This window comes from Martes martes (genome assembly GCF_963455335.1).
Source record: "Martes martes genome assembly, chromosome: 7".
Lineage (NCBI taxonomy): Eukaryota > Metazoa > Chordata > Mammalia > Carnivora > Mustelidae > Martes > Martes martes.
The window spans coordinates 45,569,132-45,595,058 of record NC_137894.1 but is presented as its reverse complement, the minus strand read 5'-3'; the positions used below and the strand labels follow the sequence as shown (position 1 = coordinate 45,595,058).

Here is a 25,927-nt window from a genome sequence, read left to right as displayed (position 1 = left end):
AAAAAAACTATTAGAACTGGTAAACAAGTTCAGTAGATTTGGAGGCTATAGGATTGATATATAAAAAGCAATGATATTTCCCTACATTGGCAATGAACAATCTAAAATGAAATTAGGGAATTATCTCACTCACAATATCATGAGAAAGAATGAAATATTTAGGAATACATTTAATTAAAGAAGCACAAGACTTATACTCAGAAAACTACAAAACATTGGTGAAAAAATTTTTTTTAAAGATCTGAATAAATGGAAAGACATTCCATGCCCAGGTACCACAAGTACTAACTACATAGGGTTTCTTTTGAATGTGATAAAAATGTTTCAAATTGACTGTGGTAATGGTCGAATGTATCCGTGGGGATACTAAAAGCTATTAGATTTTACACTTTAAATGGGTGAATTTTATGGACTGTAGATTATACTTCAACAAAGCTGTTTCTTTTTAAAGTTTTTATTTTAATTCCAGTTAGTTAATATGCAATGTTATATTCATTTCAGGTGAATAAAGCTGTTTTTTAAGAATATAAAAAGTAAATAGATAGTAAAAAAAAATTATAAAAAGTAAATAAATAGCCAGCTCCTGGCTAGCTCAGTTGATCTCAGGGTCCTGAGTTTGAGGCCCACGTTGGGGTAGAGATTACTAAAAAATAAATAACTTTAAAAAAAAGAAAGAAAGAAAATAAACACAATAACTCAGTTGTTTTGTAGAGCGCCCAGATACTCAGAATTGCATCCCCAGAGCGGTTACCACACCCCCTTTGGTTGTGGATGTTTCACTGTGATTCTCATTTCATGCATGAGAAAACATATTCAGAAAAGCAAATTTCATGTTTTCATCCAGCAAATAATCCTTGAGGCCAAGGAGTTGGTCTTGTCTAAGGGCCCACAGTGAAGAGGTGGAATGAAGGAGGGTTTCCAGGTCTCCTGTCCCACTGTTGCTGGCCCTGCCCTTCTGGGCCTGAACTTCAGCAGCTATGTTAGTTCCTGGATCCCACGAGGTCCTGGGCACTAGGAGTCTTGTCTGAGGATGTAAGGCTCTAAGACACTTGTTCCTTCGTCTGGACCAGTCTGGGCCTCCTAGCAACCAGAGGTTTGATGTGACTCCTGGGAGCAGTCTGCACTCAATGCCTGGCCTGGGAAGCCCGTGGTATCTGGGCGTCCAGTATTGCTCTTCCTCCCAAAGTCATGTATACAATCCAAAGTCTTGGACCACCTCTTCTCTGAAGCAAGAGCCCAACTCAGCCTGGATGGGGAAGGAGGGGAAACTCCTCTATTGGAGGAAGCTAGGGTGTGGGAGTGCGGGCCAGGGTACTGAAGGGCTTCTTGGTCTAGGAATTAGCAATTACCTGTGCTTCGATTTCCAGGTGACCATGAGGCCAAACTGGGGTTTTCTCTAACGGGGTTGTTAACTGGGAGAGGGCATGGGACTCTAGTCCCTTCCCTTCTGCAGAGTTAGGTCAACTTCCCCTCTGGCCTCCCCCATTATTTGTCTCTCCAGGTTCTCTTTCTGAGAGGACTCCAAAGAAGGATCTTGCTGACCCCTGTCTGAAAGGCCAGAGACTAAAGCGATGCAGTGAATTCCGAAGGCTGAGAAGCAGAGGGCAGGTCTTTTGGTTTTCAGATCTAGATGTGAATTTCAGGTTCACCCGATCCGGCTGTGGGACCTTGGGCAAGCAGTGCAGCACGCTGAGATGCAGTTTCCCTGGGTGTTCAATGGTTCCCTCTGCGCAGTCCGTTTTGGAGGGAAACGTGCAGGAGGGAGGCCGCAGCTCAGCAATTCCCGCAGGCTCGGCCCGCGGAGCCGGGACAAAGGCAAATCCAAGGGTGGGTCAAAGGGCGCCTGGGTAGTTCCTTCCCTGGCTTCTGCGACGACGGCGTGCAGCGGCGTGGGCGACTCCACCGGAGCCCCACACCTCGCGTATCTGTCCCCTCAGGTCTGGCAGGGCGGACACACCCATCACCCGGGCGGGGGCGGGCGCGGGCGCGGGCGCGGGAAGGGGCGGGCCCTCGGTTGGGCTGGGAGGAGGGCGGAGCAGCGTGCGGAGCGCGGCCGCGAGGGGAGGTAGGCCGGGGAGCGCAGTCGGGCGCGGGAGTTCCTCCCGCGGGCAGGGCACCGCGGGCTGACGTGCACTGCTTGCGGAACGCAGGCGGCGCCAGGGGCAGCCGGGCGAGCGCCGGGGCTTCGGCGGTGCAGGGCGGGAGGCGGAACAGGAAGGCACAGGCGGCGCAGCAGCTTCTCCCGGCGCGGAGAGGGGGCTCTTCCCCTGCTTCCCCCTGAGGGTGCCCGCCCCACCCCTGCCCCAGGCTCCTGTAGAGGACACGTGTCAGCACGTTCCCGCCGTTGTCGTCTCTTCCCATGTCATAGCCCCTCCCTGGGGCCTGGGACACCCCCTCCCCCGGCCCCATTATTCCCAGGCCCAACCTCCCACGCAGAGCCGAGGTCCCGGCCGGGTCCTTTTCCTCCACCGGCTGGTCTACCCAGACAGCGAGCGTCCCGGCCCGGCCCCTAGCCGAAGACACTCGACACACGTTCTTACCCCTGTCATCTCATCCCTCAGCCTAGCTCCACCCCGGGCCTGGGAACCTTGGTGTCCTTGGCCCATTGTCCCTGGGCCCGGCTCCGCGCTGACCGCAGGCTCGGCCCTAGCCCCTGACCCGCGCGTCTCCCCCGGCAACGCGCCTCCACCCGGGATGCAGCCGGCAGGCTGGGCGGCGGTCAGGGAGGCGGCGGGCCGCGACGTGCTGGCCGCCGACCTCCGGTGCAGCCTCTTCGCCTCGGCGCTGCAGAGCTACAAGCGCGACTCGGTGCTGCGGCCCTTTCCCGCGTCCTATGCCCACCACGATTGCAAGGACTTTGAGGCCCTGGTGAGTGTGCTTCTCTCCACCCCTTCCCGCTCTGTCCTCTGCGTCCCAGGCCACGTGGCCTGTGGACCCGTATTAGTGAACACGCCAGCCCCCAGACTTAACATTCCCAGCCGGGACTTAAGGAAGGTTTCCGTGAACTCACAACACCCATACCCTAATATCGACAATTCCAAGGCCCTCTGTGGTTGCTCCTTCATGTTAATGACAAGTAACTCCCAGGAGTGAAGTCAGAATTCAATAGTCGCATAAGCCTCCACAAAATTTCCTAGCATGGCCAGCAGTAGGGGGGTTGACCTGAATCAGATGCTTCTACTAAGTAAGAAGTTATTCATCTCTTTGCAAGTAATCAGACACTAAAAATCACCAAAGCCACCCATACCTTGATCTTCAAATGAGGTAATATGTGGGCAGTACTTTTATGAATTGTAACATACCGTCTGCATGTCAGCTGTTACTTCTCTCACAAGGCACTTAATTTCTTACAGAGTTCACCTCAGGGTCGGCATTCCAGATACCAGTTGTCTTTGTAATTCAAATGTTTGGAATTACTTAGAAAAATATAGTTTACAAAAATCAATTCTATAAGAAGTAGAAAATCAAAATAGCCTATAATCATTAAAGGCATTGAGTGAGTAGTCAAAGATTTTCCCTCAAAGAAAACTCCTGACCTACCTGGTTTCCTTGGCGAATTCTACCAAACACTGAGAGAATAAGTGCTTCCAATTTCATTTTGTGTAAAATTCTTTCAGAGTATTGAAAAAGAGGCTAATGTAAGCTTGATCTAAATCTGATAAGGATAACACAAGAAAAAAAAAATTATAGGCCAGTGTCACTCTTGAGTATAAATGTAGAAATCCTCAAAAAAACTAGCATCCTGACTCTGGCAATGTATAAAAAGAATAATTCCCCATGAACAGGGTGGATTTATTCCAGGTATCAAAATTAGTTAAACATTAAAAAAATCAATGAATGTTATGAACCATGTTAACAGATTAAGGCAGATATTTTGAATCAACAGATGTTTAGAATTTTCTCTGATGAGGTGGTCAGGTTTGGATTCCCTCTTTGCTATCACTCTCAAGAGGTCTAGGGACAAAGGCCCAGCCTCCTGGCCCTTATCTGGTCCATTACAGCCCAGGCCAGGGATGTGTTGAGGGCACCTCAGGCCTTGACCACAGTGCATAGGATTTCAGGGTACAGGGAGTGGGGGTTGGAGAAAGATAAGCCAACTGACTTCCCTCATGGTTTGTTCTGAAAATTCAGATATTCAGTTTTGTGAGTTTGTGATATCAGAGCCTTGGGGATAAAATGTCCTTCGGTTTTGTCAGGAGATATTTATGGAGTGTCTGCTGTGGGCCAGGTGCTAAGGGTACAGAATTAAAGACCCAAGGAGAGATTAATAGTGTGTTCAGCTGTATTATGGAGTAAGTCTGTATATACAACATAGAAGTCTGGAGCTGGAATCCCAGTCCTTGGCAGTGGACTAGGGTCAGGGAGCACTAAGTAGGGGCTGTGGCTGATGCCATGCTGAGTCCCTAGGGACATGGAGGATTTTTGAGGAGCAGAGAGCAGGGAAGAGGTATTCCAGGAGGAGTAGCAGGATGGGCAGAAAGCCAGGAGCTCATTGAGAAGGACAAGTCTATACTTTAGTGTGGCTACCAAGGGGAACAGGAAGAGATGAGGTTGACCAGAGCACACAGAGCTGGGCATGTTTTGCCAAAGATGTGTTGATTTTACCCTTGGGCAGAGGAGGGCGTTGGTGAGATCCAGGATGTGTTGTTTTGTTTTGTTTTAAGATTTTATTTATTTGAGAGTGAGCGCACAAGTGGGGGTGGGCAGAGAGAGAGGGAGAAGCAGATTCTCTTCTGAGCAGAGAGCCCGATGTTGGGCTCTATTCCAGGACCCCAAGATCATGATCTGAGTTGAAAGCAGACGCTTAACTGACTGAGCCACCCAGGTGCCCCCAGGATGCATTTCTGAAAGACCCCTGAGGAGGCAGGGTGAGAGAGGGAATCTGTTCAGGAGGAGTAGACAGAGGAGGAGAGATTAGGGTCAGAGGAACCAAACTCAACAGAGATGGTGCCCCGCAATGCACCTTATTAATTCTGACCAAGAAACATCCAAATGGACTAGAATGTTCATTATATTCTTTTCCTGCTGGAAGGTCTTCTTGGCAAACAGAATGAGGTTTGTCTGACAAATACGGGATAAAAGCAAAGGGAGCTTTGGAATTATTTTGATGTGCTCGTGCTTTTTAAAAATTTATTTTTATTTTTATTATTTTTTAAAGATTTTATTTATTTGACAGAGAGAGAGATCACAAGCAGGCAGAGAGGCAGGCAGAGAGGGGGAGGTAGGCTCCCCACTGAGCGGAGACCCCAATGCGGGGCTCAATCCCAGGACCCTGGGGCCATGACCTGAGCCGAAGGCAGAGGCTTTAACCCACTGAGCCACCCAGTGGGTTTTATTTTTAAAATAATAAAAATTTATTTTAATTATGCAAGCAATGGTTGAATATATTTTTGTTATAAAATATACAAATGATATGGATAAAGTAAAAGTGCCCCCGGCAGAGCTCACCCTATTCCACATTCCCCATAGGTATCAGTGCTCTCAGTTGAAGGCACTTTCTTCCTTCCCGTCATATCTATAACCTCTTAGGAGAGCATTGGCGATTAAGGTAACCCCAAATAGCCAGCCTCTCATTTGTAGGGACAGACTGTTTAGGCATGGGGCTCTTTGTGCCAGTTCTAGCCAGGGCACCCTTGCTCCCAGGTGCCACTGGAGAAACGTGGACGGGTTCTTCCCATCCTGTTCTGGTGCCGTATTCCTTATTGGGCACCATTGTGAGGGAAGCTAGCCCAGGCTCAACAGCTTCTTGGCTGTGTGTAGGCATGGTTTTAACAAGCAGGTTCCCTGGAGAAGGCCACTCACCAGGCAGGGCCTTGCACCATGACTTCTGGGGGCCTGCACACATTCTTAAATAAATATATTTTAGGTTTCATTTTGCCACATGTTACATGAATTATAGAAAAGATGCAGAGAACTTGGTATCTGGACCTGTATCTGACTCAAAGCTTAGCTTTTTATTATTTTTAAGTAAACTGTACCCCCAATATGGGGGTTGAACTCATGACCCTGAGATCAGGAGTCCCGTGCTGTACTGACTGAACCAGCCAGGTGCCCCCTCAAAAGTTAGCTTTTAGAGAAAATGGAATCAGGTCCGGACTTGGCCTTCTGGATTATTTTGTGGTTACCTGAAGAAGGAAGGTATAGAGCTGTTAAAAAGTCTCTCATTGTTAGCTAAGAGCTCTTGGAAATAATGTGAAACAGTGTATCATTTTCAGCCACTTTTTTTTTAATTTCTTTTTTTAAAAATTTTAAATTTAATTTTATTTTTTAAAAGATTTTATCTATTTATTTGAGAGAGAGAGAGAGAGAGAATGAGAGAGAGAGAGCATGAGAGGAGAGAGGTCAGTGGGAGAAACAGACTCCCCATGGAGCTGGGAGCCTGATATGGGACTCGATCCCGGGACTCCAGGATCATGACCTGAGCCGAAGGCAGTTGCTTAACCAACTGAGCCACTCAGGCGCCCATTTTCAGCCACTTTTAAATAATTTTCTCTCCACTGTTATTACACACCTATAACACGTGTTGTTTCCAAAACTTAGAGCTCTGGCTGAATTACTTTATTGACTGTGGCCTTCCTGAGAACATCCCCTACTGAACCAAGCTCTTGGCTTTAGACATGGCTCTGGCCTTATTTTGTCACAGTCCCTGCAGTCCCAAATCATCTCTCCAGTGCCTTGTTTGGAGGACATTTCCATTCTGAGTCAGCTCTTCAGTTTTGCACTGGGAGTTCTTTGTACTCCCAGGGCCTGTCCTGAGACTTGCTTATCACATGTTTGAGCAATCAAATTAGGTATGTGCTGATTGCCTCTGACTGAGGGTTTCTAACCCTGTTCCCTTGGGAAGAGGGTTGGCTAAGCTCTTATCAGGTAAGAGACCCTCTAAGATTCTCGGGATGTCCTGTAGCCCTGACAATTGACCCCTGAACTTAAGGTTGAGTTATCCTGGGCACAGTTCATATTCCCTGAGTCACTTTACACAGAATCTTGTCACTGGCATCACAGCTGTTATGTTTTTTGTTTTGTTTTTCCAGTGGAAAACATCATGCCTCCGTTCACCGTTAGCCTGAAGACCCTTTCAAGGGGTAGGAGGTTGGGGGGAATGGCTCCTTTGTATTAATTCCAGCCCTTTACCACCCAAAGTCTGGTTGAGGACCAGCCACATCAGCATCACCTGGGAGCTAGTTAGAAATGCAGAATGTTGGCCCTTCCACCCCAGACCTACCCAATCAATACCTGCATTTTAGTAAGATTCTTGGGCATTTGTGTGCATTGTAAAGTCTGAGAAGCACTGTATCTAGCCTACCCCATTCCTTTCTACTATTTTGGGGGCCAAACTGCACTAATCGACTCTTCTGGTTCTGGTCTATGGCTTGTGCTGTCTAGCCAAGCTGTGTCCCCAATGTCTGGGTTAAACTATGAATAAGCTTCTCTCTGTGCTGACTCTAGGGAATGCCTGTCCTCTCCGCACCACCTCCCTCTTTGTCCAGACAAACTTTTCTTAATCCTTTAGGACATAGCTGGAACCTCATCTTATTCTCAGCCCCTACCCCCAGCAGTTAGGAGTCCTTCCTTGCGAGCCTTCACAATTTAAAAAATTTTGCTCTTTTAAATGCTGCTATGACAAATGACCTTGTAGAGTAATCATTGTTTACATCTCTAGTTATTTTCTTGAGATAAATTCCAAAGGGTGAAATTGCTGGCTCAAAGGGTAAGCAACCGGGTGCCTGGGTGGCTCAGTGGGTTGGAGCCTCTGCCTTCGGCTCAGGTCATGATCTCAGGGTCCTGGGATCGGGCCCCGCATCGGGCTCTCTGCTTAGCAGGGAGCCTGCTTCCCCCTCTCTCTGCCTGCCTCTCTGCCTACTTGTGATCTCTGTCAAATAAATAAAATCTTTAAAAAAAAAAAAAAGGGTAAGCAACCTCTCTAAGTGAGGCTTTTAATGCTTATTTTCAGATTATAAATTGAATATTGACATTTACTGGGGGAGGTCACTCTATAAAACTGTCAACTTTGGCTGGCATTAGAATCCCCTGGAAAGCTTTGAAAAATACTGATGTCTGGGCCCTATCCCTGGAGGTTCTGATTTCATCTCTGAGGTGGAGCCTGGGCATTGGGATATTGTGTTTATTTGCAGAGAATATATATGTTTGTTTGGTTGGTTGGTTTTTAAAAGATTTTATTTATTTATTTATTTATTTGACAGAGAGAGAGGGAGAGAGAGAGATCACAAGTAGGCAGAGAGGCAGGCAGAGAGAGAGGGGAAGGGAAGCAGGCTCCTTGCTGAGCAGAGAGCCCAATGTGGGGCTCAATCCCAGGACCCTGAGATCATGACCAGAGCCGAAGACAGAGGCTTAACCCACTGAGCCACCCAGGCGCCCCTGAATATGTAATTTTTTTGTTTTTGTTTTTGTTTTGTTTTGTTTTTTAGCAGCAAAGCAAGGTTTATTGAGCAATAGCAAAGTGATAGCACAAAGCTGCCAAAGAGGGAGGGGACCCAAAGGGTTGTCTGAGAATATGTAGTTTTAAGATTTCCCTATTAATCGATCATTTTCATGAACACCCATCTGCTGGGTAGTGAGGAAATGATGATGATTGGATTCAATCCAGCCCGTAAGTTTCCATTTAGGTACATATGTGATATCTCAAGGTAAAATTCTGTCTCAGATTACCTATTTAGTTCCCTTCCCTCAGAATATAGAATATACAGATATAGAAAGGTATACAGATATAAAAAGATTTGGATCAGACGTAGGTTATGTGGTGTGACCGTTGGTGGATGTGTGGCTAGAAAGGTGTCTCAGCCTGTGGAATAACAATATGGAGAACCCAGGGGTGGGATCATCCTTCCAGTACAGACCACCTCCTTCCTTTCCAACCATCTCAGAAATGCAGGCTTTTCCTTATTGAATTGGTGAGCAGGAGAGAGGAGGCATTTGATTAATAATAATACAGTACCTAATGTTTATATAATACTAATAGCACTGAACTCCCTGCCTGGCACTCTTTTGAACTGTTTCTACATAGAACTCATTTAATCTTAACAACTCAGTGATAGGGGTTCTCTTATCATCTCTGTCACCCTCAGCTAATCAGTCTCCCTGCGGGCATTACACCACCTTCCAGTCCTAGATAATGGCGGCCTGCAGCCAGAGAACCATTCCTTTAGAGGGACCCCACAATGACTGCTTGTGTGAAGAGTTCTCTTATAAAGTAGACTCTGACCCTCCGTCTGTTTTCATGAATCTGGATTTTTGTGCAAAGCAAGGTATACCTGCATATAACAGCAGTGGCTGCTTTTCCCGGTTTCATCCCAGCAGCCCAGTGGCTCCCCCTATCCCACCCACTCTGCTCTTCCAGGTGTCACTTTATCGGTTTGGCTCCTGAGGCTGGTGACCTTGGCTGTACCTCTTGGTTCATTCCCTTCTAGCATCTTCCGCCACATCTAGTAATTACAGTCTCTGGTATCTTTCTAGGTAAGGATCCCGCCCTCCCCAAGGAGTTCTTTCTTTCCTGCTGCCTGCCCTTTTAGAACAACATTAATTAATATCTAAACCTGAGTCTCCCCACCTTTTCCTGGTGTTAAGAATCGCCTGTGGGAACATCTGTAAACACAGATTCCTGGGCCTCCTCATCAGGAGATTGTGATCTTGGTGTTCGCAGACCATCCACTGGGCTGTGCTGTCACTTCCTGACTCAAAGCAAGCACAGGAGTTGCTTGGTTATTGGTCTTCTCTTTCCTCTGTGTGTCCCCTCCTGGTTCCTTACCCTTGATCTCTCAGGCACCCAAACCACCTCTTTCCTGAGAGACCAGTGCTGGTCACCGGTCAGGCCCTGCCTAGGCTCCTTGACCCCTTCTCCAACTGAATACTTCTTTATTTCTCAGAGCAGAGGCTGTGAAAGTGGGGTCTGTGGGATAACAGGCTCTATTTGTTCCCTTTGCCTTCTAGAAATTGGGAAATTAAAAACAAAAACAAAAAAAAGGCAGCAGCTTGCTGATTTCTTTTGAAAAGAAAGACATCTGAGCCTCCGTAGCCCAGCTAGAACCCGGCACCCTTGGGCAGAAACCAGCTGGGGGTTGGTGGCTGGGCCCTTGGTTGGGCCAGGGATGTCCAGTTCAACACAGTCCTCACCACTCTCTCCTAGACACCTCCCATGCTAATTTTCATGACTCTTTGGCTCCGAAGGCATTTGAGCTTGGGACCACCTTTTGCCTGTCCCACTGGGAGTGCCATCTGCTCTGCCTCTCAGAATCCTCCCCACCACTGTGTCCTACCCACTCCACAAACCCTTCCCTCCACCTTCTCCCCGAACCCCCAGAAATGCCTTCCTTCCTCCTGAACTCTTCTCCTCAGTCAATTTTTTGAGAAATGCCTTCCACTGTCTTGAGCTGCGATTTGTCTAATTCTTATCCGCATGGAGGGTTTTCTGATTCCTGACCCTGCTCCATAGTACAGGTGACATATGTCTTTCTCTGTATCTTTGACAGGGCTTAGGCTCAGCCAGTAGCTGTCTTGGTTGTTGTATTTGGTGGTGGTGGTGGGGTGGGGGGTGTCTCCAGGAACATACCAGATAAGCTTCCCAAGCACCCTCTTAAAGTTTTGTCAGAGTTGCTCCTTGGGGCTAAAATACTGAATCCATTAAAAAATTCTCCATTGAGGGGCGCCTGGGTGGCTCAGTCTGTTAAGTGTCTGCCTTCAGATCAGGTCATGATCCCGGGGTCCTGGGATCGAGCCCCGCATCGGGCTCCCTCCCAGCTCACGGGGAGCCTGCTTCTCCCTCTCCTCCCTGCTCATGCTCTCTCTCTCTCTCTCTCTCTCTCTCTCTCTCTCCCCCTCTCCCTCTAATAAATAAATAAAATCTTCAAAAAAAATTTTTTCTCCATTGAATGGTGCCTGGTTGACTCAGTCTGTGGAGCATGCAACTCTTAATCTTGGGGTTGTGGGTTCAAACCCCACGTTGGGTGTAGAGATTACTTAAACCTTTAAAACAAACAAATAAATACATTTCTCCATTGATTTGTTGGGAGAGGATCCCAGAGAATGGACTCTGAAGTCAGGCCGCCTGGCTTCATGTCTCTCCCCTACCACTGAATAGCAGTGTGACCCTGGGAAAGAGCTGAACTTCTCCAGACCTGTTCCCTCCCCCTTTAACACAGGCTGTGTGGAGGCTAAAATGATGATGCATGCCTAGCATTTAGCCTGGCGCCTGGTATATGGTAAGGCCTGAATAAATAGTAGCTGTTACTGTCTTGTTCTGAACCTCATGCCAAGTTCTAGGCCAGTTGCTGGGTCTCCAGGAGACATGAGATGTGGTTGGCCCTCAGGAAGTGCTTGTCCCAACCAGATTTGAGGTGACTCCAGAGAGTCAAGTACCAACATGGGATTTTGTCTAGAGGATGGGGGAACACAGAGATCCTGGGTGGTCAAGGGCAGGGAGGTGACTTTAGGCTGGCCTTGAAGACCCCATGAAATGTTATGCTGGGCAGCTGCAGAAGCATAATAAAGGAAAGACACAGGGCAGGTGAGGAATAGCATGGGGGTAGCGGGTGGGAAGTTTGTGGTAAGAGGCGCTGTTAGGAAGAGAGGCCAGGTCAGACCAGATGTCCAAGGGCCTTGTTAAAGGAAGTGTTGTTAGCTTTGGCGAACTATGTATAAGCCACCTAGTTAAATTTGAATTTCAGATAAGCAACAGATAATTTTGAAAGTGCAAGTATGCCCCCAAATATTGTATGGGTTATACTTATACTGAAAGAATGAATTTTGTTGTTTATCTGAAATTCAAATTTAACTGGTGAGACTGTAGTTTATCTGGCAACCCTGCTTGTATGCCTGGTTCCCAAAAGGCCCTGCTCAAGTGCAGACAGGTTTTACTCAGGAGGAAGAATTCTGTTAACTTGTTGGAGCAGATTTATTTTTCAGAGTAGCGTGAAAGTGAAATGAGACTTAAGGGAGGTCAGTTGAGGGGTTAGAGAGTGGGGATAAAGCAGGCAGCCTGGCAGGACACATAGGGGCCCTGTCTGGGCAGGTAGCAGTGAGAGGGCCGGAGCTCTGGAAGAAGGCTGGCTCCAAGGAGGTCTCAGGGGGGCCTAGGTCCCGCCCGGAGCGAGGAGGGTTCTCTCCCAGTTTCTTAGGCTGAACCCCTAAAAGGGGCCTGGCTTACCTGACTGGCCTTTTGCAGGCTCCCTGTACCCAGGTCTGGACTATTGGCAAGGGTTTGTGGCTCACAGGTGGGATTAGAGAATAGGAGTGATGAGGACAGTCATTGTGGGAGAGAATACTCAGCTCTGTCTCTGGGATAACAAGAATGGACCAGGAGAAGAAAAGAAGGACAGAGGCCACAGGCTGCTGGGGGGTGTTCTCTGTGCAGGCAGCAGGCAGTGGGGACGGCCACTGGAGAGTATACTCAGTGGCTCCCTACAGTCTATAGAACAAAGCCAAGAGTCCCCAAGGTGGGTCAAGGTTATTCACAGACTGTTGTTACCTTCTCACTCCTCTTGGCGACCCTTCCTCCATGCCCCAGGCACATGAAACCTCCTACAGCTCATGATGACGACCATCATGACAGTCCCACTAACATTGGAGTACTTAATATCCTCCGACTGAGCCACCCAGGCGCCGTCATCTGTGTTTTTTAACTGGATCCTCACTGACGCTCCACAAGGCATGTAGAGAGGGTTCTATTAGAAATTCAAGGCTAGGGGCACCTGGGTGGCTCAGTGGATTAAAGCCTCTGCCTTCGGCTCAGGTCATGATTCCAGGGTCCTGGGATCCAGCCCCGCATTGGGCTCTCTGCTCAGCAGGGAGCCTGCTTCCTCCTCTCTCTCTGCCTGCTTCTCTGCCTACTTGTGATCCCTGTCTGTCAAATAAATAAATAAATAAATAAAAGAAGTTCAAGGCTAGTGATCAACTCTTTGGAAATAGAGATAGGAATAAAGTAGCCCCGAAATGTTTCTGATTTTCATTTGCCAAGTTAGGAAATAAAACCCCCAAGGTCAGCAATAGCCAACTTTCTAGAAAAATGGAAAGGAAAAGAAATGGACGTGTAGAGATAGACCTGGGACCTTCTTTCATCTTCTCAGCAACCCAAGGTGGAAGCAATGGGGAGTGAGGAGATGAGTGAGGAGATGAGTGGGTGGGTGCCTCAATGAAGCCCCATGTGCCCCAGAGGCTGGCCTCTTTTGTGAGAACACCACAGACATAGCTGCTGGGGTCCTCAAAGAAGTCACCACACTCACACTCAGGGAAGCCCAAAGCCATGGATTCCCCACTCAGATTCTTCCAGTCCAGGTACAGTTTACCATTCTGGGTCATTTTTTCCAAAGCAGTGCTGCCTGCTTGTATGTAGTTGCCACACTCCAAGAGACGTGTTAACAGGGAGTTAACTCATGCTGAAGGGAAAAGGCTTTGTTCACCCTCTACCCACACTTGGATATACCGTGTATTTGGTAACACCTCCTGGGAGGTGGCAGTATCCCATAATCAGACATTAATATTCCTGCAGCCAAATGTATCACATCAACAGCAACAGGAAGTGGGATAAGTAAAGATTAAACTAACCTCAAAGCAGCTCAGGTCAGGTTTTGTACCAAATGGGTTACGAGACTATGTTTCAGTGTTCAGAGCTTTTGGAGTTTGGTATTTGGAAGGGGGGGATCCCAGAGCTGTACCTTTCTTTCCCTCTTAGGAAATTCCTTGAAACACGAAAGAAGTGCAGTTTGCCTACTTCACCACGAGAGGGCACCCTGTTATCATTTTGTTCCGGATCCTTGTTAATGGAGGTTTTCTCCTCACTTCAGCTTGCAGATGCCAGCAAGTTACCCAACCTGAAAGAACTTCTCCAGTCTTCTGGAGACAAAGACGTACGGGCCAGGGATCTGGTGAGCTGGATTTTATCCTCAAAGGTCCTGACAATCCACAGTGCAGGGAAGTCAGAGGTGAGACTTTGGTCTATAGGACAGCAGATCCCTAGGGCTGACGGGCTCTGGGACCTCCTCCTGCACCAGAAAGGCCTGGGAAGCTTGCTGAAAATGCAGCTTCCTGGACCTTGCCCTGAGAGATGCTGATTCTGTGTCTGGAGTGGGCTCAGGAACTTGCACACTGGCAGTGCGAAGCAGTGTTCTCCCCGTTACAGTGAACCTGGAGCAGGCCATTGGGTACATCTCAGTATCTCCGTCTCCTCATCTATAAAATGGGGCTAGCAATAGTATACTTCCATCAGGGAACTGGCTGTGAGAATGGCATGAATATTCCCAGCTAGAAGAATGCCTTAGGGTACATGCTAAGGGCTCAGGAAATGTTGGGTATCACAAGGGTGGACCCTTGACCACACCTTAAGAAACACTGGCCTCATCCAGTTGTCAGAAAACACAAAGGCAGAACCTGGTTCATGGAACACTTCAGGCACTGGGGCCAAATCCCACTTCCATCTAACATTCAGTCTCCTTTTCCCCATTTGTACATTGAGAATATCAATAGTTACCTCAGAGGGGAGCTATGGTAGAATGTATGGCACCCCCAGTATAGTTTGTGGCACAGACTAGACATTCCGTAATCTGGTTTCCCTTGCCTGGCCAGGATCTCCCAGAGACAGGCTGGGAGGACAAGGACCGGAGCATGGGACGGCAGACCCCCTGGCCTTGTGCTCTTGCCTCAGAACAGAAGTAGGGGTTTATCTGTGTTGTTCTTTACTTCATCAGTTTCAATTTAAGAGCATTTAATTTTTACAAGCTCCTGCCAAAGACAAAAACTCTCCTCAAGTGGCAGAGAATTGGGTGTTTTGGATTCTGGTGTCTAGGGGTGTCCACCTGTGTTGGTAAAGGGTCAGTAACAGAGAGCCCTGGAGTGGGAGTCAGGAGATCCATAATCAAGTCTGGGCTGAGTTCCTGACTCAGAGAAGATCTCCCCGTTTCACTTCTGTCATTTGCTAAGTTGAGATTTATTCATTCCTTTATTTATTCCTCTTCAAGCATCTACTAGATGTTGGGTGCTGGAGGTAAAGTAGATAAGACAGTGGTTCCTTGACTTTTAATTATGGGTCAGTTAAATTTCGTTAAAATGTGGAGTGGAGTGAGGATTATTAGCTTTTTATTTTTATTTTATAGCTCAAGTAAGGACATTAGACTGCCATGTATCATCACTTTATAAAAAGATATTTTAGTACAAAAAAGGAGGATGGCCTCAAAAAAATGACAAAGACAGGATCATGGCAACCTGACAGCAATATAAACATATTTGTTACTTTGTCCTTAGTTTCCTCATTTAATCACAGCCCAGAGAAAACTTTGCCACAGACTGGTTTTGGTCTATGACTTACTGTTTAGAAATTACCCAAATGATGTGGTCCCTGCCCTGAGAAGGATCACTGCCCATCAGGAAGAGCTTACTCTTCCATATCAATTTGGTTTTGTTGCATAACGAACCATTCCCAAAACCTAGTGGCTTAAAACAACATTGATTGTTTCTCAGGATTCAGTGGGTTAGTTGGGTTGTTCTTCTGGATGGGGCTGGGTGATCTAGGGTAGCCTCACAGGTCTGGGTCTTGAGCTGGAATGGCTGCTGTGGTGGGGGCCTCCTCTGTGAGGCCCTCATCCTACTGAAGGCTAGCAGGGCTTGTCCCCATGGCAGTGAAGGGTTCACAGCAGCAGGCCCTTTTCAAGTTTCTACTTGCTATATATTGGCCAGGGTCAGAGCAAGTCACATGGCCAAGCCCAGATTCAAGGGGCAGAGAAGTAGATGCCACCTCTTGGTGGAGTTCTGGAGTTCCCACCTGCAAAGTCAGTTACAGAGGGGCAAATGGACAAGGATGGGAGGAAACATTTTTGGCCATTCTTGCACTTGATCCCACCTTTCTACCTCCTGAGATTATTGTAAAGATGGAATGCAGGAAATGGATGTGATGGTGTTATGAAAATTAGAGGTAGTCTTTAGGTAGAAGAAAGAGTTCATGCTTTGCAGCTTGGTGTAGGGAAAAACGGTATTAGAGGGAAGCAGTCTTGAGCTGTAAGCTCTGAGCTTATTTATAAACTGTTGTCTGTATTCTCATGCAACTAGTTGTTCTCATGAGCAGAGCCCATAGGAGGTAAGCCCAAAGCTTTAGGACGCCATTTTGGCAGCACATCTTACCAGGTTCCCAAATAAAACTGCCACTTCCTACGTGTTTTCAAGTTCGAAAAGATCCAAAAGCTGACTGGTGCCCCTCACACGCCTGTCCCCGTGCCGGACTTCCTGTTTGAAATCGAATACTCCAACCCAGCGAACGCCAAATTTTATGAGACCAAAGGAGAACGGGACCTAATCTACGCCTTCCATGGGAGCCGCCTCGAAAACTTCCATTCCATCATCCACAATGGGCTGCATTGCCACCTGAACAAGGTGGGGCCTAAGCCTCCTGATGTGGGGGTCAGAACCCTGGGGAATTTGCTGGTAGAGGGTGGGGGGGAGGGGTTCACTAAGGCCTTGCCCCTCCTAGTATAGTCTGCAGACCAGTAGTAACACCAGCACCTGGGAGCCTGTGAAGATGCAGAATCTTGAGCCCACCCTAGACCTTCTGAATTAGAATCTGATTTTTAATAAGCTATCTGGGTGATTCCTATACTGATGACAGTTTGAAAAGTATTGATTTGAAGATGGTGCCCAACCTTGGCTGCCCATTTGGAATCATTTGGGGAGCTTTTAAAAATCCCAGTGCTTGGCTGCATCCCAAACCAATTTAATCAGGATTTCTGGGTATGGGGCCCAGACACCAATATGCTTTAAAAGTCTGGTGATTCCAGGGTATAGGCAATCTTTGTGACTCAGCATGGTCCCTGGCCCAGCCGTATCCACATCACCTGAGAACTTGTTGGACTTGTGGAATCTCAGCCACACCCAAGATCACCTGATACGGGATCACTTTAACAAGCTCACCAGGTGACTCGTAGGCATGTAAAAATTTGAGAAGCACTTGCCTAGGAGGAGAGCCTCCTAGGAGCCAGAAAAGACCACTTTAGCAGCTCTGTGTCTTGGGCAGATTTCATTAACCTCTCTGAGCCTCTGCGTCCCCATCTGTAAAATAGGATGTCATTACCCACCTTCTGGTGTGCTGAGAGGATTCAAACAGTTCATATATGCAAAAGGCTCTTCCCATACTAGACTCCAAGAAAGCAAGGGCTGCTTTCATAGGCTGATGGAGAGGGAATCTGGGGTAATTGGAGGGCTTCGGCCTTCTGCCTCATCAGAGGGTCTGGTTCTGTGAGCCATGGGCTCAGCTGTGGCTGATGCAGCCCCGGGGCTAGAGAGACTTTTCCAGCACTGCTGTAGCTGATTAGTGCAGTTGGGTTTTGCGTAGGATGACGGGCTTGTTTATACTGGCTCTCAGCTTATTTTTATGGCCAGGCTACTGGAATCCAGGGGGCCTCTGCTTCACGGCAGAGCCGGCCTGGAGAAGCTGCCTGCAGATTACAGGCTTGTACAGCAAACCTTCACTTCACTGTCTGGGGAGTCGCTGCGTAGAGGCATCTCGTCAGAGTCCATTGGTAAAGCGGATGCTCCATTGGCCACTTCTGTCTGGGTTTCCAGTGAGGGGCTTGCTGGAGGGACCTCACTTGCCCGTTGAAGCTGTGAGATTATTTTCACAGTACAGATACCCGATCTTTCCTACTCTTGTTTCTCTGCTCAGAGCAGTCTTGCTTGAGGTTCTTGAGTTGAGGGGGGTTTCGTCTGTGTACATATTGCAGCCAGAGCTGAGAGTGGGTGTGGAGTCAGAGCAGATGACATCCAGTGGCCTTGGAGAAGGTCTGTGTCAGCTTCTGAGACATAGGGACAGTGCCTAAGTTGGCAAGGGGCTTCCCAAAGGTAAAGCAAAGGCTCAAGTTTCATTCCCCCTAAGCTTCACTGAACCAGCTTAGAATTGTGGAAGCCTGGGGCCCCTGAAAAAGACATCTCTCAGTTCCCAAGCTTAGGATGTTCAGTAAGCAGTTTGAGTTCACTCAACAGATGCAGACACTGCAGCCCGAAGATAGCAATTGAATTTCAACTTCAAAGTCCATCCATTGGTAGCAGCTACCTGAAGTGAGAAGGATTCTGAGTCAGGATGACTGAGTGCAATGACTGGTACTGTTCTGCTGGCCATCATGGTTGACTATTGACCCTTTGCTGTGGTCTACTTGTGGGCAAAAGATGAGTTTGCTACGCCTTCTGTAGCCTCGGCCTATGGGTATATCACCTGGGCTCATTCTCTCTTACCTGACATGCTTCCTCATGGAGGACATCAAGTTAGCCCCTACCACTAGGGACCTGCCTCCTAGATTTTGGACGTTTTCTTGGTTGACACCAACACGAAGAGTAATACTTACCCTGCCCCGAATACAGGCCTGCCTTATTTGGTAACAGTTTCTGGTCTGAGATTCATTTCTTTTCCACATGACAACTTAGGTCCCTTCTACCCTCAAGTGTGATCCTCCTCCCTGTGCATAAGTGCATGACTTGGCTTCTGGCGGCTGTCAGTGTGACCATGCTAAATGCATTCGTGTAACAGGAATGACTAATATATTACGACACACATGCCCTCTCCTTTCATGTGCCGGGTCCTGCTCAGTGTTATGTACATTAACTCATTGAATCCTCCTCTATGATGTTGTGAAGGAGATATACTTATCAACATTTTGTAGATGTAGAAACTGAGACCCAGAGAGTTTCTATAACTTGCCAGTTTGTTGGAGGTACAGTCAGGATTCAAACTCAGGTCTGTTGGGACTCTTATACCTATGTTTTTCTCATTCAAACTTGACCACTAATTTGCCAGGCTAGGTGGGCACACCCACAATCAAGTTAAACTGTCATCAGATGGAAATGTGTTTAACTACAACTCTGAGATGATGTCTTAGAATGAGCTGACATTATATACCTTTTCCCGAGGGAAAAAGGCTTAAGAATTTGTTGTTTACAGTTTTATTGAAGAAAGACCTATATCATCTTGCTGTGCCAACTTTACATTCAGTCATCCCTGTTTCTTTGTTAACCTCTGCCATTCCAGACGTCCTTGTTTGGGGAAGGGACCTACCTCACCAGTGACTTGAGCCTGGCCCTCATTTATAGCCCCCACGGCCTGGGATGGCAGCACAGCCTCCTTGGCCCCATCCTCAGCTGCGTGGCTGTGTGTGAAGTCATTGATCATCCAGATGTCAAGTGCCAAATGAAGAAGAAGGGTGAGTGAGCACTTGGCTTGGGCCCGGGCTGCAGGCCTATTAAATGTACAGGCTCTTACCGTTGCCCCATCTGTTGAGTGGAACACCCATTGCCTGCCAAGGAATGGGCTGGGTGCAAAGCAACGTGGGACAGGAGCTTGAGTTCACAGAGTGAGCAGTCTCCTTGGGGACACGTGATAAAAAAAAGATACACTTACTACAAGGTGGTGGGCAGAGCGTACCAGGGGAGGGGGCTGATGAGGTCCACAGGGGCAGCTGAGAGGAAGGTGCAATCATAGTATGTCCAAGCGCTCAGGGAAAGCTCTGGGGTAGAGGGGAGCTTCAATAGGTAAGGGGCACCTGGGTGGTTCAGTCGGTTAAGTGTCTGCCTTCGGCTTGGGTCATGATCTCGGGGTCCTGGGATCGAGCCCCACATCAGGCTCTCCACTTGGTGGGGAGTCTGCTTCTCCCTCCCACTCTGTGCGCGCGCGTGCTCGCTCTCGCGCGCTCGCTCTCTCTCTCTCTCTCTCTCTCTCTCTCTCGCAAATAAATAAATAATTTAAAAAGTAGATAACAGCAAAGGTGTGAGGCCAGAATGTGGGCTCCTTGAAGGCAGAAACTGGGTTTCAGTCACTGTTGGGCACCTGGTATCTGCAGAGAACCTGGAACGTACTTGGCATTCAGTTGGTATTTGGTCAACTGAAGCTAAAGACATGTGTCCAGACCCGTCCCTCCAGGCTACTTTGGTGTGTGCCCGGGTAGGTGCCCAGAGGACGTGAGAGGCAACCGAACCTGTGGGGAGTAAATCCTGGGCTGTCTGGGGAGCAGATGATTAGCTAGCCACCTCAGTCCACTCTGATCCATTCCTTCGAGTCTCCACCTTGTGTGCTCTGCTGTTTTGCCCTTAGTGGCAAAAGAGTCCCAGAACTCTTACTCTAGTCTCCAGAACTGACTGGTTGGTTCCACTGAGAAAACTGTCTGTTCCTGGCCTCTAATGTAAAACAACTGGAATCCTGAGGAATGGGCCCAGGTCTGACGCCACCCTTCCAAAGCAGGCAGCATGAATATCTGCATTTGTAATTCTTAGGAAGTTTGCAAACTCTGACCTTAAACAACAGAACAAAATCTTGCAGTGTCTGCTGTCACATAACTTTGTTTGTTTGTTTTTATCAAGCTTCATCATGTTATTAAAAAGTTTGGGGTTTTTGTTTTGTTTTTTAAACAAGTCTTGGTACAAAGGATGGAACATAAGAGTTCTAAGAAGCTCGAAAATCTGGATGGTTAATTTAAAATGCCTGCTAAGGGACTCATTTTAGGTCAAGTCCTGTACCTAAGCCCAGATCATTTTTTTGTGATAGCCATCAGTCCGCTTCTTCCCTCTGCTTTCCCAACTCAGTGTTTTTGCCCTTGTATCCCTTATTATTTTCCTGGGTTTTGTTTTGTTTGTTTTTGTTTTTGTTTTTGTTTTCCCCTCTTATCTGGTTTGTCAGATTCTCCTGGTTTTTTGGTGCTCCTCTATGTACCCAGACCCTTCCTCAGCCTGCTGGGGCTTCTCCACCCTCATGACCAGGAGGCTTGACCTGTTTCTATTCATGATTTGCTTCTCTTATTCCTGAATGTCCCCCAGTAAAGCTGTGCTTCATTCTCCTTGTTCAGATTCCAAGGAGATAGATCGCAGGAGAGCAAGAATCAAACACAGCGAAGGGGGAGACGTCCCCCCAAAGTACTTTGTGGTCACAAATAACCAGCTCCTGCGAGTGAAGTACCTGCTGGTGTACTCACAGAGGCAGCCTAGCAGGTAAGGCGGGCAGTCCCCGTGAGAGGCCCAGGGCAGCACCGCAAAGCTGCATTCAGAGTGGCCGGTTCTCTGCTGCTAGCGTCCCTTGCTCCCCGGCCTTAGACTTAAGCAGTGTGTGAAGTATATAAAACATGAGGGATGAGGAAGACGGGTCTGAGGAGATGGGGTCCTGGCCCTAAGAGGAACTGTATGTTCCTAATGAAGAAGATAGAGACTTGTAAACACAAATGACATGAGGGACTAAATGAAACCAAATTGGCTGCCCCAGAGCACGAGGCCCCCTCACCACCCGGACTCCTGATTGTGGTCTGGCACCCACTGACTGAGGTGAAGCTGAGAGGCTGGGTGGTGCCTGGACGGCAGCTGGGAATGTGTGTGCCCTGCTCGGTCACTCCCTGCAGTGGTGTGGACCCACCACCTGCTGCTCTCTGCACCTGAGCTGCTTCCTCTTTATCTCTAAAATGGGAGTTGAATTCAACAGCAGATGAGACCTTTCAGCCCCTCATAGCCATGGCCGATGCCTCATCCCATCTTAGCAATGTGGTAGTTGGTGGATGTGCGAGGGTCTCTAGGGTCAAGGGTTGCTTTAAGATCCTGTTGCCTTGTTGGGGTCTGTGGCAGAGCTTCTGATGGGGACAAGCAGTAGAGAAGCAGGTAAGATAGGAAAGGAGGTCACCTTTAATACGCCCCACTCCATTGGTTTCCGCGCTTCAAGACTTCATAAACCAGTAAAATCCTCCCCTCCCCCGGCTGTCCCCCACATTTGGGGAAATTTGGATAGGGTTACTGAGTCTGAGGAACATTATCCTTTGGTTTCAAACCATCTGGCTTTTTCTACTTGAAAATTCCATTCCTCTCCCACTTCTCCCTGGAGTGTCTCTTAGTGTACACTCGGACGCTTTAGATCATCTCCTGGTGGGCCAAAGAGGGCTCCCCCAGCTCTGACTGATATCTGTACATGTGTCACTGTGAAGAGACTTTTGCTTAGTAACCTGCCACCTGCTGCCATCTGGGCAGACACCCTGAGCAAGAACCTTCTAGATCCCAAAGCCTCACTGAAGAAAAGACAGGTCATAAAAGGTACAAGAGGAGCCATAAGAGAGATGATCAGGATGAGCTCATTGCATAGCTGTCTTTGCACATTTAGAAAATGTTCTGGTGAAAGATGTGTCTGTGCCAGGGCAAATAGCCCCAGATTTTTTGAGCAAAGGAGCATGCACGAAGCTTCATTTCATGGCTTACCCAGAGGATGAAATTCATCATTTCATCTTCTTTGAGCCAGAAGTTGTTGCATACACTTTAAAAAAAATGTTTTTCTCTTCTTGCCAACATCCCCCCCCACCCCACCCTTATGCAGGGCTTCCAGCCAGCTGTCCTGGTTTTCCAGCCATTGGTTTATGGTCATGATATCCCTGTATCTGCTGCTGCTGCTTATTGTGAGTGCCATCAATTCCTCAGCTTTCCATCACTTTTGGAATCGTGCAAAGAGATAATCCCTTGGGGCCTGGTGTGGGGGCCACCTCAACCACGTGCCTTACGATATAATCTGTTCTGTACCTCCCTTGCCCCATGTCCAACTGGGTGGAGTCTGGGGGCCAGCTGGGGACCACAGGACAATTTTCATATGCCATAAATGTATTGATTGCCTTTGACAATGCTCCTGGCCACACTCCAGTCAGTGGGGACCACGAGTCTCCTCACTCTGAGGTTTCAGGGGAGTCCTCCTGTCTGTTCCTTCCTAAACAATCCTAGGGAGTTGGCTTTTCCGCCAGGGCCAAAGGAAAAAATCCTGCTGCATTTAAAAACAAAGTGTCCAAGCTGTCAGTGGTATGTTTACAATTGCTCCTGGCAGACGTTGGCCCTTTCTCTAATGCCTTCTGGAAGGCGGAATATGTGTAGTGGGGACTATAAATCACTAGGCGGTTGCCTTGTTTTGACTTGAGACACCCAAGAGGAACAGTCATGTTTCTCATAAAAATCGGTGGGATCGTTTCTGAATTCCATCAGCCTTTGTACGTGAGTGCAAAACATTTTCGCAGTTTTCTCAAATCCACAAACAGCCTCCTGCTACAGTTGTCACCACCCTGCCCCAACCATGGAAGAGAAAGGAAGGAGCCAGAGACTTGATAAAAAAGACAAACTTGACAATGAGCAACTCATGTCATCTTTTTCTAAAAATTACCAACTGCTGATTACAGCTGAAATGGAAACACATGTTTGTGTTTTTTTGTTTTTCTTTTCTTTTCTTTTCTTTTTTTTTTTAATAGCTATTTGACAAATTCATCTTCAGGAGCTGAGTAAAAGGGAGATTTCTAAACCTAGAGCACTCTTTGGCCAGTGCCTGTAGTCTCTTTCCTGGCCATGTTTTAGAGAGCCACAGGCCTGCCCCCTCTTCTCGTTCTCACGAAGCTGCCTTGACTGTGGCCTCCCAGCCACAAGTGCCACGTCGCAGGCCTTCTGTGGGCTGCCGGCCTTCAGGACAGAGGCCTGCCTCAGTCTGCCGCAAAGGTGCATGGACTGAGCCTTCCTTAGAGGGGTTGCAGGTCTTTGGGACTCTGTCTGGGCTTTAAAAGTGCCGAGGAAGCCTCTGGCTGCCCACGGGAGCTTCAGTTGTCTTTGCTGATTCTCTGCCCTTCCTTCCTGCCCTGTTACAGCCATTATGGAGCCCCATCTGATTTGGGGGGTAGATTTCTATAAAGATGGTGGAAAGTCAGCTTTCAATAATCTGTGAAGTTGTGAAAAAGCCACTATCTTGGTTTTTACATTGAGTATGGCAACATTTCAAAAATAATAAAGGTATTTTCCTAATTACTGAGCTGTCTTTGTGACTGCTTTTAGCCTCAGTGAGAGCCTGCCCTGTAGGCCTTGATGCTAAAAATATTATCCTCTCCTCCCTTCCCTGTTCAAGGTAGCAGTTTGTTGGACAGCGTGTATCCCCAGGTTATCTAGTAGGTGTTTGATTTCTGGTCACTGATTGAACAAATATGAGCATCTGCTGTGTGCCAGGCACTAGAAATAGGAGTAGGATCAAGGTCAAAATGCCCCGCCCTCCTGGAGCCGAGGTCTGGCCAGGTGGGGTATGGGCAGGCATTCCCAGGAGTGAGGTTGGATTATATGATATTACAAAGGAGTTTTGGGAAATACTTGGCCAGGAGCCTCACCTTCATCTGGGGTCAGGAAATATGGAGATGGCATGTGTGGCACTGCAGAGCACCTATGGGTACTGATTTATTTAATCCTGACACCAGATGAAAAATTGAAGTCCCAGAGTTTCCTAGCTTGCCCATGGCTACGTGGTCATAGGAAGTGGTACAGAGCTGGGAGCTGCGCTGGGCAGGTTCCAGTGTGACTGTCATAACCAGTATCCTCGACGGCCCCCAGGGGCTCCTGGCAAAGGTGATGTCCAACTGAAACCCGACAGAGCCATGGGTGTTAGGCTAAGAAGGGGAGAAAGAGTGTTTCAGGCAGTGGGAACAGCACATGTAAAGACCCAGAGTTCTCACTGGAGAAGTTAAAAGCAGGAGGGCCATACAGTGGTGAGCAGTGGGGCTGGAGAGGTATGCAGGGGCCAGGTTATGCAAGACCGTCAGAACTGAGGGAGAGCCACTAGGTTTTAAGCAAGGAAATGATAGGATCAGGTTTGCTTTCCAGGAAGACCCCTCTGGCTGGTGGTTGCAGATTTAGATTTAGCGTGGTTTTGAGGATTAACGACTGACACAGTAGGGCACAGCAAAGAGCAAATAGCTGGTGAGTTTCAGGGGCTATTAATAGTTTTTAATGGCCCAGTAGAGGGAATGAGAATGCAAAGGAGACCTAGCAGCAACCTCCAGGGAAATGGGAGGAAACCAAGACAGCAGAGTGTCCTGGAAACCAAAAGGGAAGTCTTGATGCGCTCTGTCGAATGCTTCGGAATGGTCAAGATTATACCTGAGAGGTATCCTTTGGATTTACCCAGTTGGAGATCACTGGTGAATTTGGTGGGAACAGTTTCAGTAGAGTTCAGCACAGGGGATGTGGACAAAGTCTGATGGCATAGACATGAAATGTTCACCATTTCCAGCAATTCGCAAGCAATATTTCTTTAAAAACTAGCCTTTCGGGGTGCCTGGGTGGCTCAGTGGGTTAAAGCCTCTGCCTTCAGCTCAGGTCAGGGTCCTGGGATCCAGGGTCCTGGGATCCAGCCCCACATCAGGCTCTCTTCTCAGCAGGGAGCCTGCTTCCCCCCCCCCCTGCCTGCCTCTCTGCCTACTTGTGATCTCTGTCTATCAAATAAATAAATAAAATCTTTAAAAACCAAAAAACCTAGCCTTTCTTTTTTTCTGAGGTTTCTGCCCTTCTTCTGCCTTCCCCAGAGTCAACGCAATTCCTTATGTGAGTGCGGGGCAGGCATTGAGCATATGGGGAGGGCAGGGACATGATGAATGAAGAATGGTCCTATTCTCCAGGACCTCCTAGGCTAGTGGAGGGCCATTGGGCAGGTACATTTTAATATGGCAGAAGGAAATCCCTGGAGTCTCGAGGGTTGAAATGAGCAGAACTACATTATGACTTCAAGATTTCATGGGCCCTTTTGCCTTCCTGGACTCCTTCCTCAATAAAAAATATCTAAAATTATATTTTATGGGGTGCCTGGGTGGCTCAGTCTGTTAAACATCTGACTTTGGCTCAGGTTATGATCTCCAGATCCTGGGATCACACTCAGCAGGGAGTCTGCTTGTCTCTCTCCCTCTGCCCCTCCCCTGCTCATTCTCTCTCTCTCTCTCAAACGAAAAAAAAATATTTTTTTAAATTGTTCTATGATTGTGTTGGTATAAAGATGAATATTACTGCTAAATACTAAAATGTTCGCTTCCACTTATAAGCTTGTTTTTTCCTTCTGATTTTAAAGGAAATTAAAACATTTTTATAATGTGGACTCTAGGCCTTGTGCCTACTATGCTAATGAATGAGTCAACCCTAGACTAGGGTA

At 47.8% G+C, this 25,927-nt stretch overlaps 1 protein-coding gene across 3 annotated transcripts; it reads left to right on the top strand.

Moving 5' to 3' along the window:
* The first annotated feature begins 2,005 nt into the window (after positions 1-2,005).
* On the top strand, positions 2,006-23,769 carry PARP16 (poly(ADP-ribose) polymerase family member 16). Of its 3 annotated transcripts, none has more exons than XM_080808461.1 (7): positions 2,006-2,065; positions 2,562-2,868; positions 13,794-13,874; positions 16,162-16,368; positions 19,010-19,181; positions 20,817-20,958; positions 22,316-23,769. In XM_080808461.1, the coding sequence occupies exons 2-7, from the start codon at positions 2,695-2,697 to the stop codon at positions 22,449-22,451; spliced, it is 912 nt and encodes a 303-aa protein (XP_080664587.1). In that variant the 5' UTR covers positions 2,006-2,065; positions 2,562-2,694; the 3' UTR covers positions 22,452-23,769. The 3 variants fall into 3 exon arrangements, with proteins under 3 accessions (XP_080664587.1, XP_080664586.1, XP_080664588.1); XM_080808460.1 differs by having other exon boundaries at positions 2,028-2,065; positions 13,794-13,931; XM_080808462.1 differs by lacking the exon at positions 2,006-2,065 and having other exon boundaries at positions 2,209-2,868.
* The last annotated feature ends 2,158 nt before the right edge of the window (positions 23,770-25,927 follow it).

Coding starts and splice junctions, on each gene's coding strand:
- PARP16 (XM_080808460.1), top strand. CDS start 2,695: ATGCAGCCGGCAGGCTGGGCGGCGGTCAGGGAGGCGGCGGGCCGCGAC. Junction 13,932..16,161: donor ACAGTGCAGGGAAGTCAGAG/GTGAGACTTTGG, acceptor CGTGTTTTCAAG/TTCGAAAAGATCCAAAAGCT. Junction 20,959..22,315: donor TCACAGAGGCAGCCTAGCAG/GTAAGGCGGGCA, acceptor ACCCTTATGCAG/GGCTTCCAGCCAGCTGTCCT.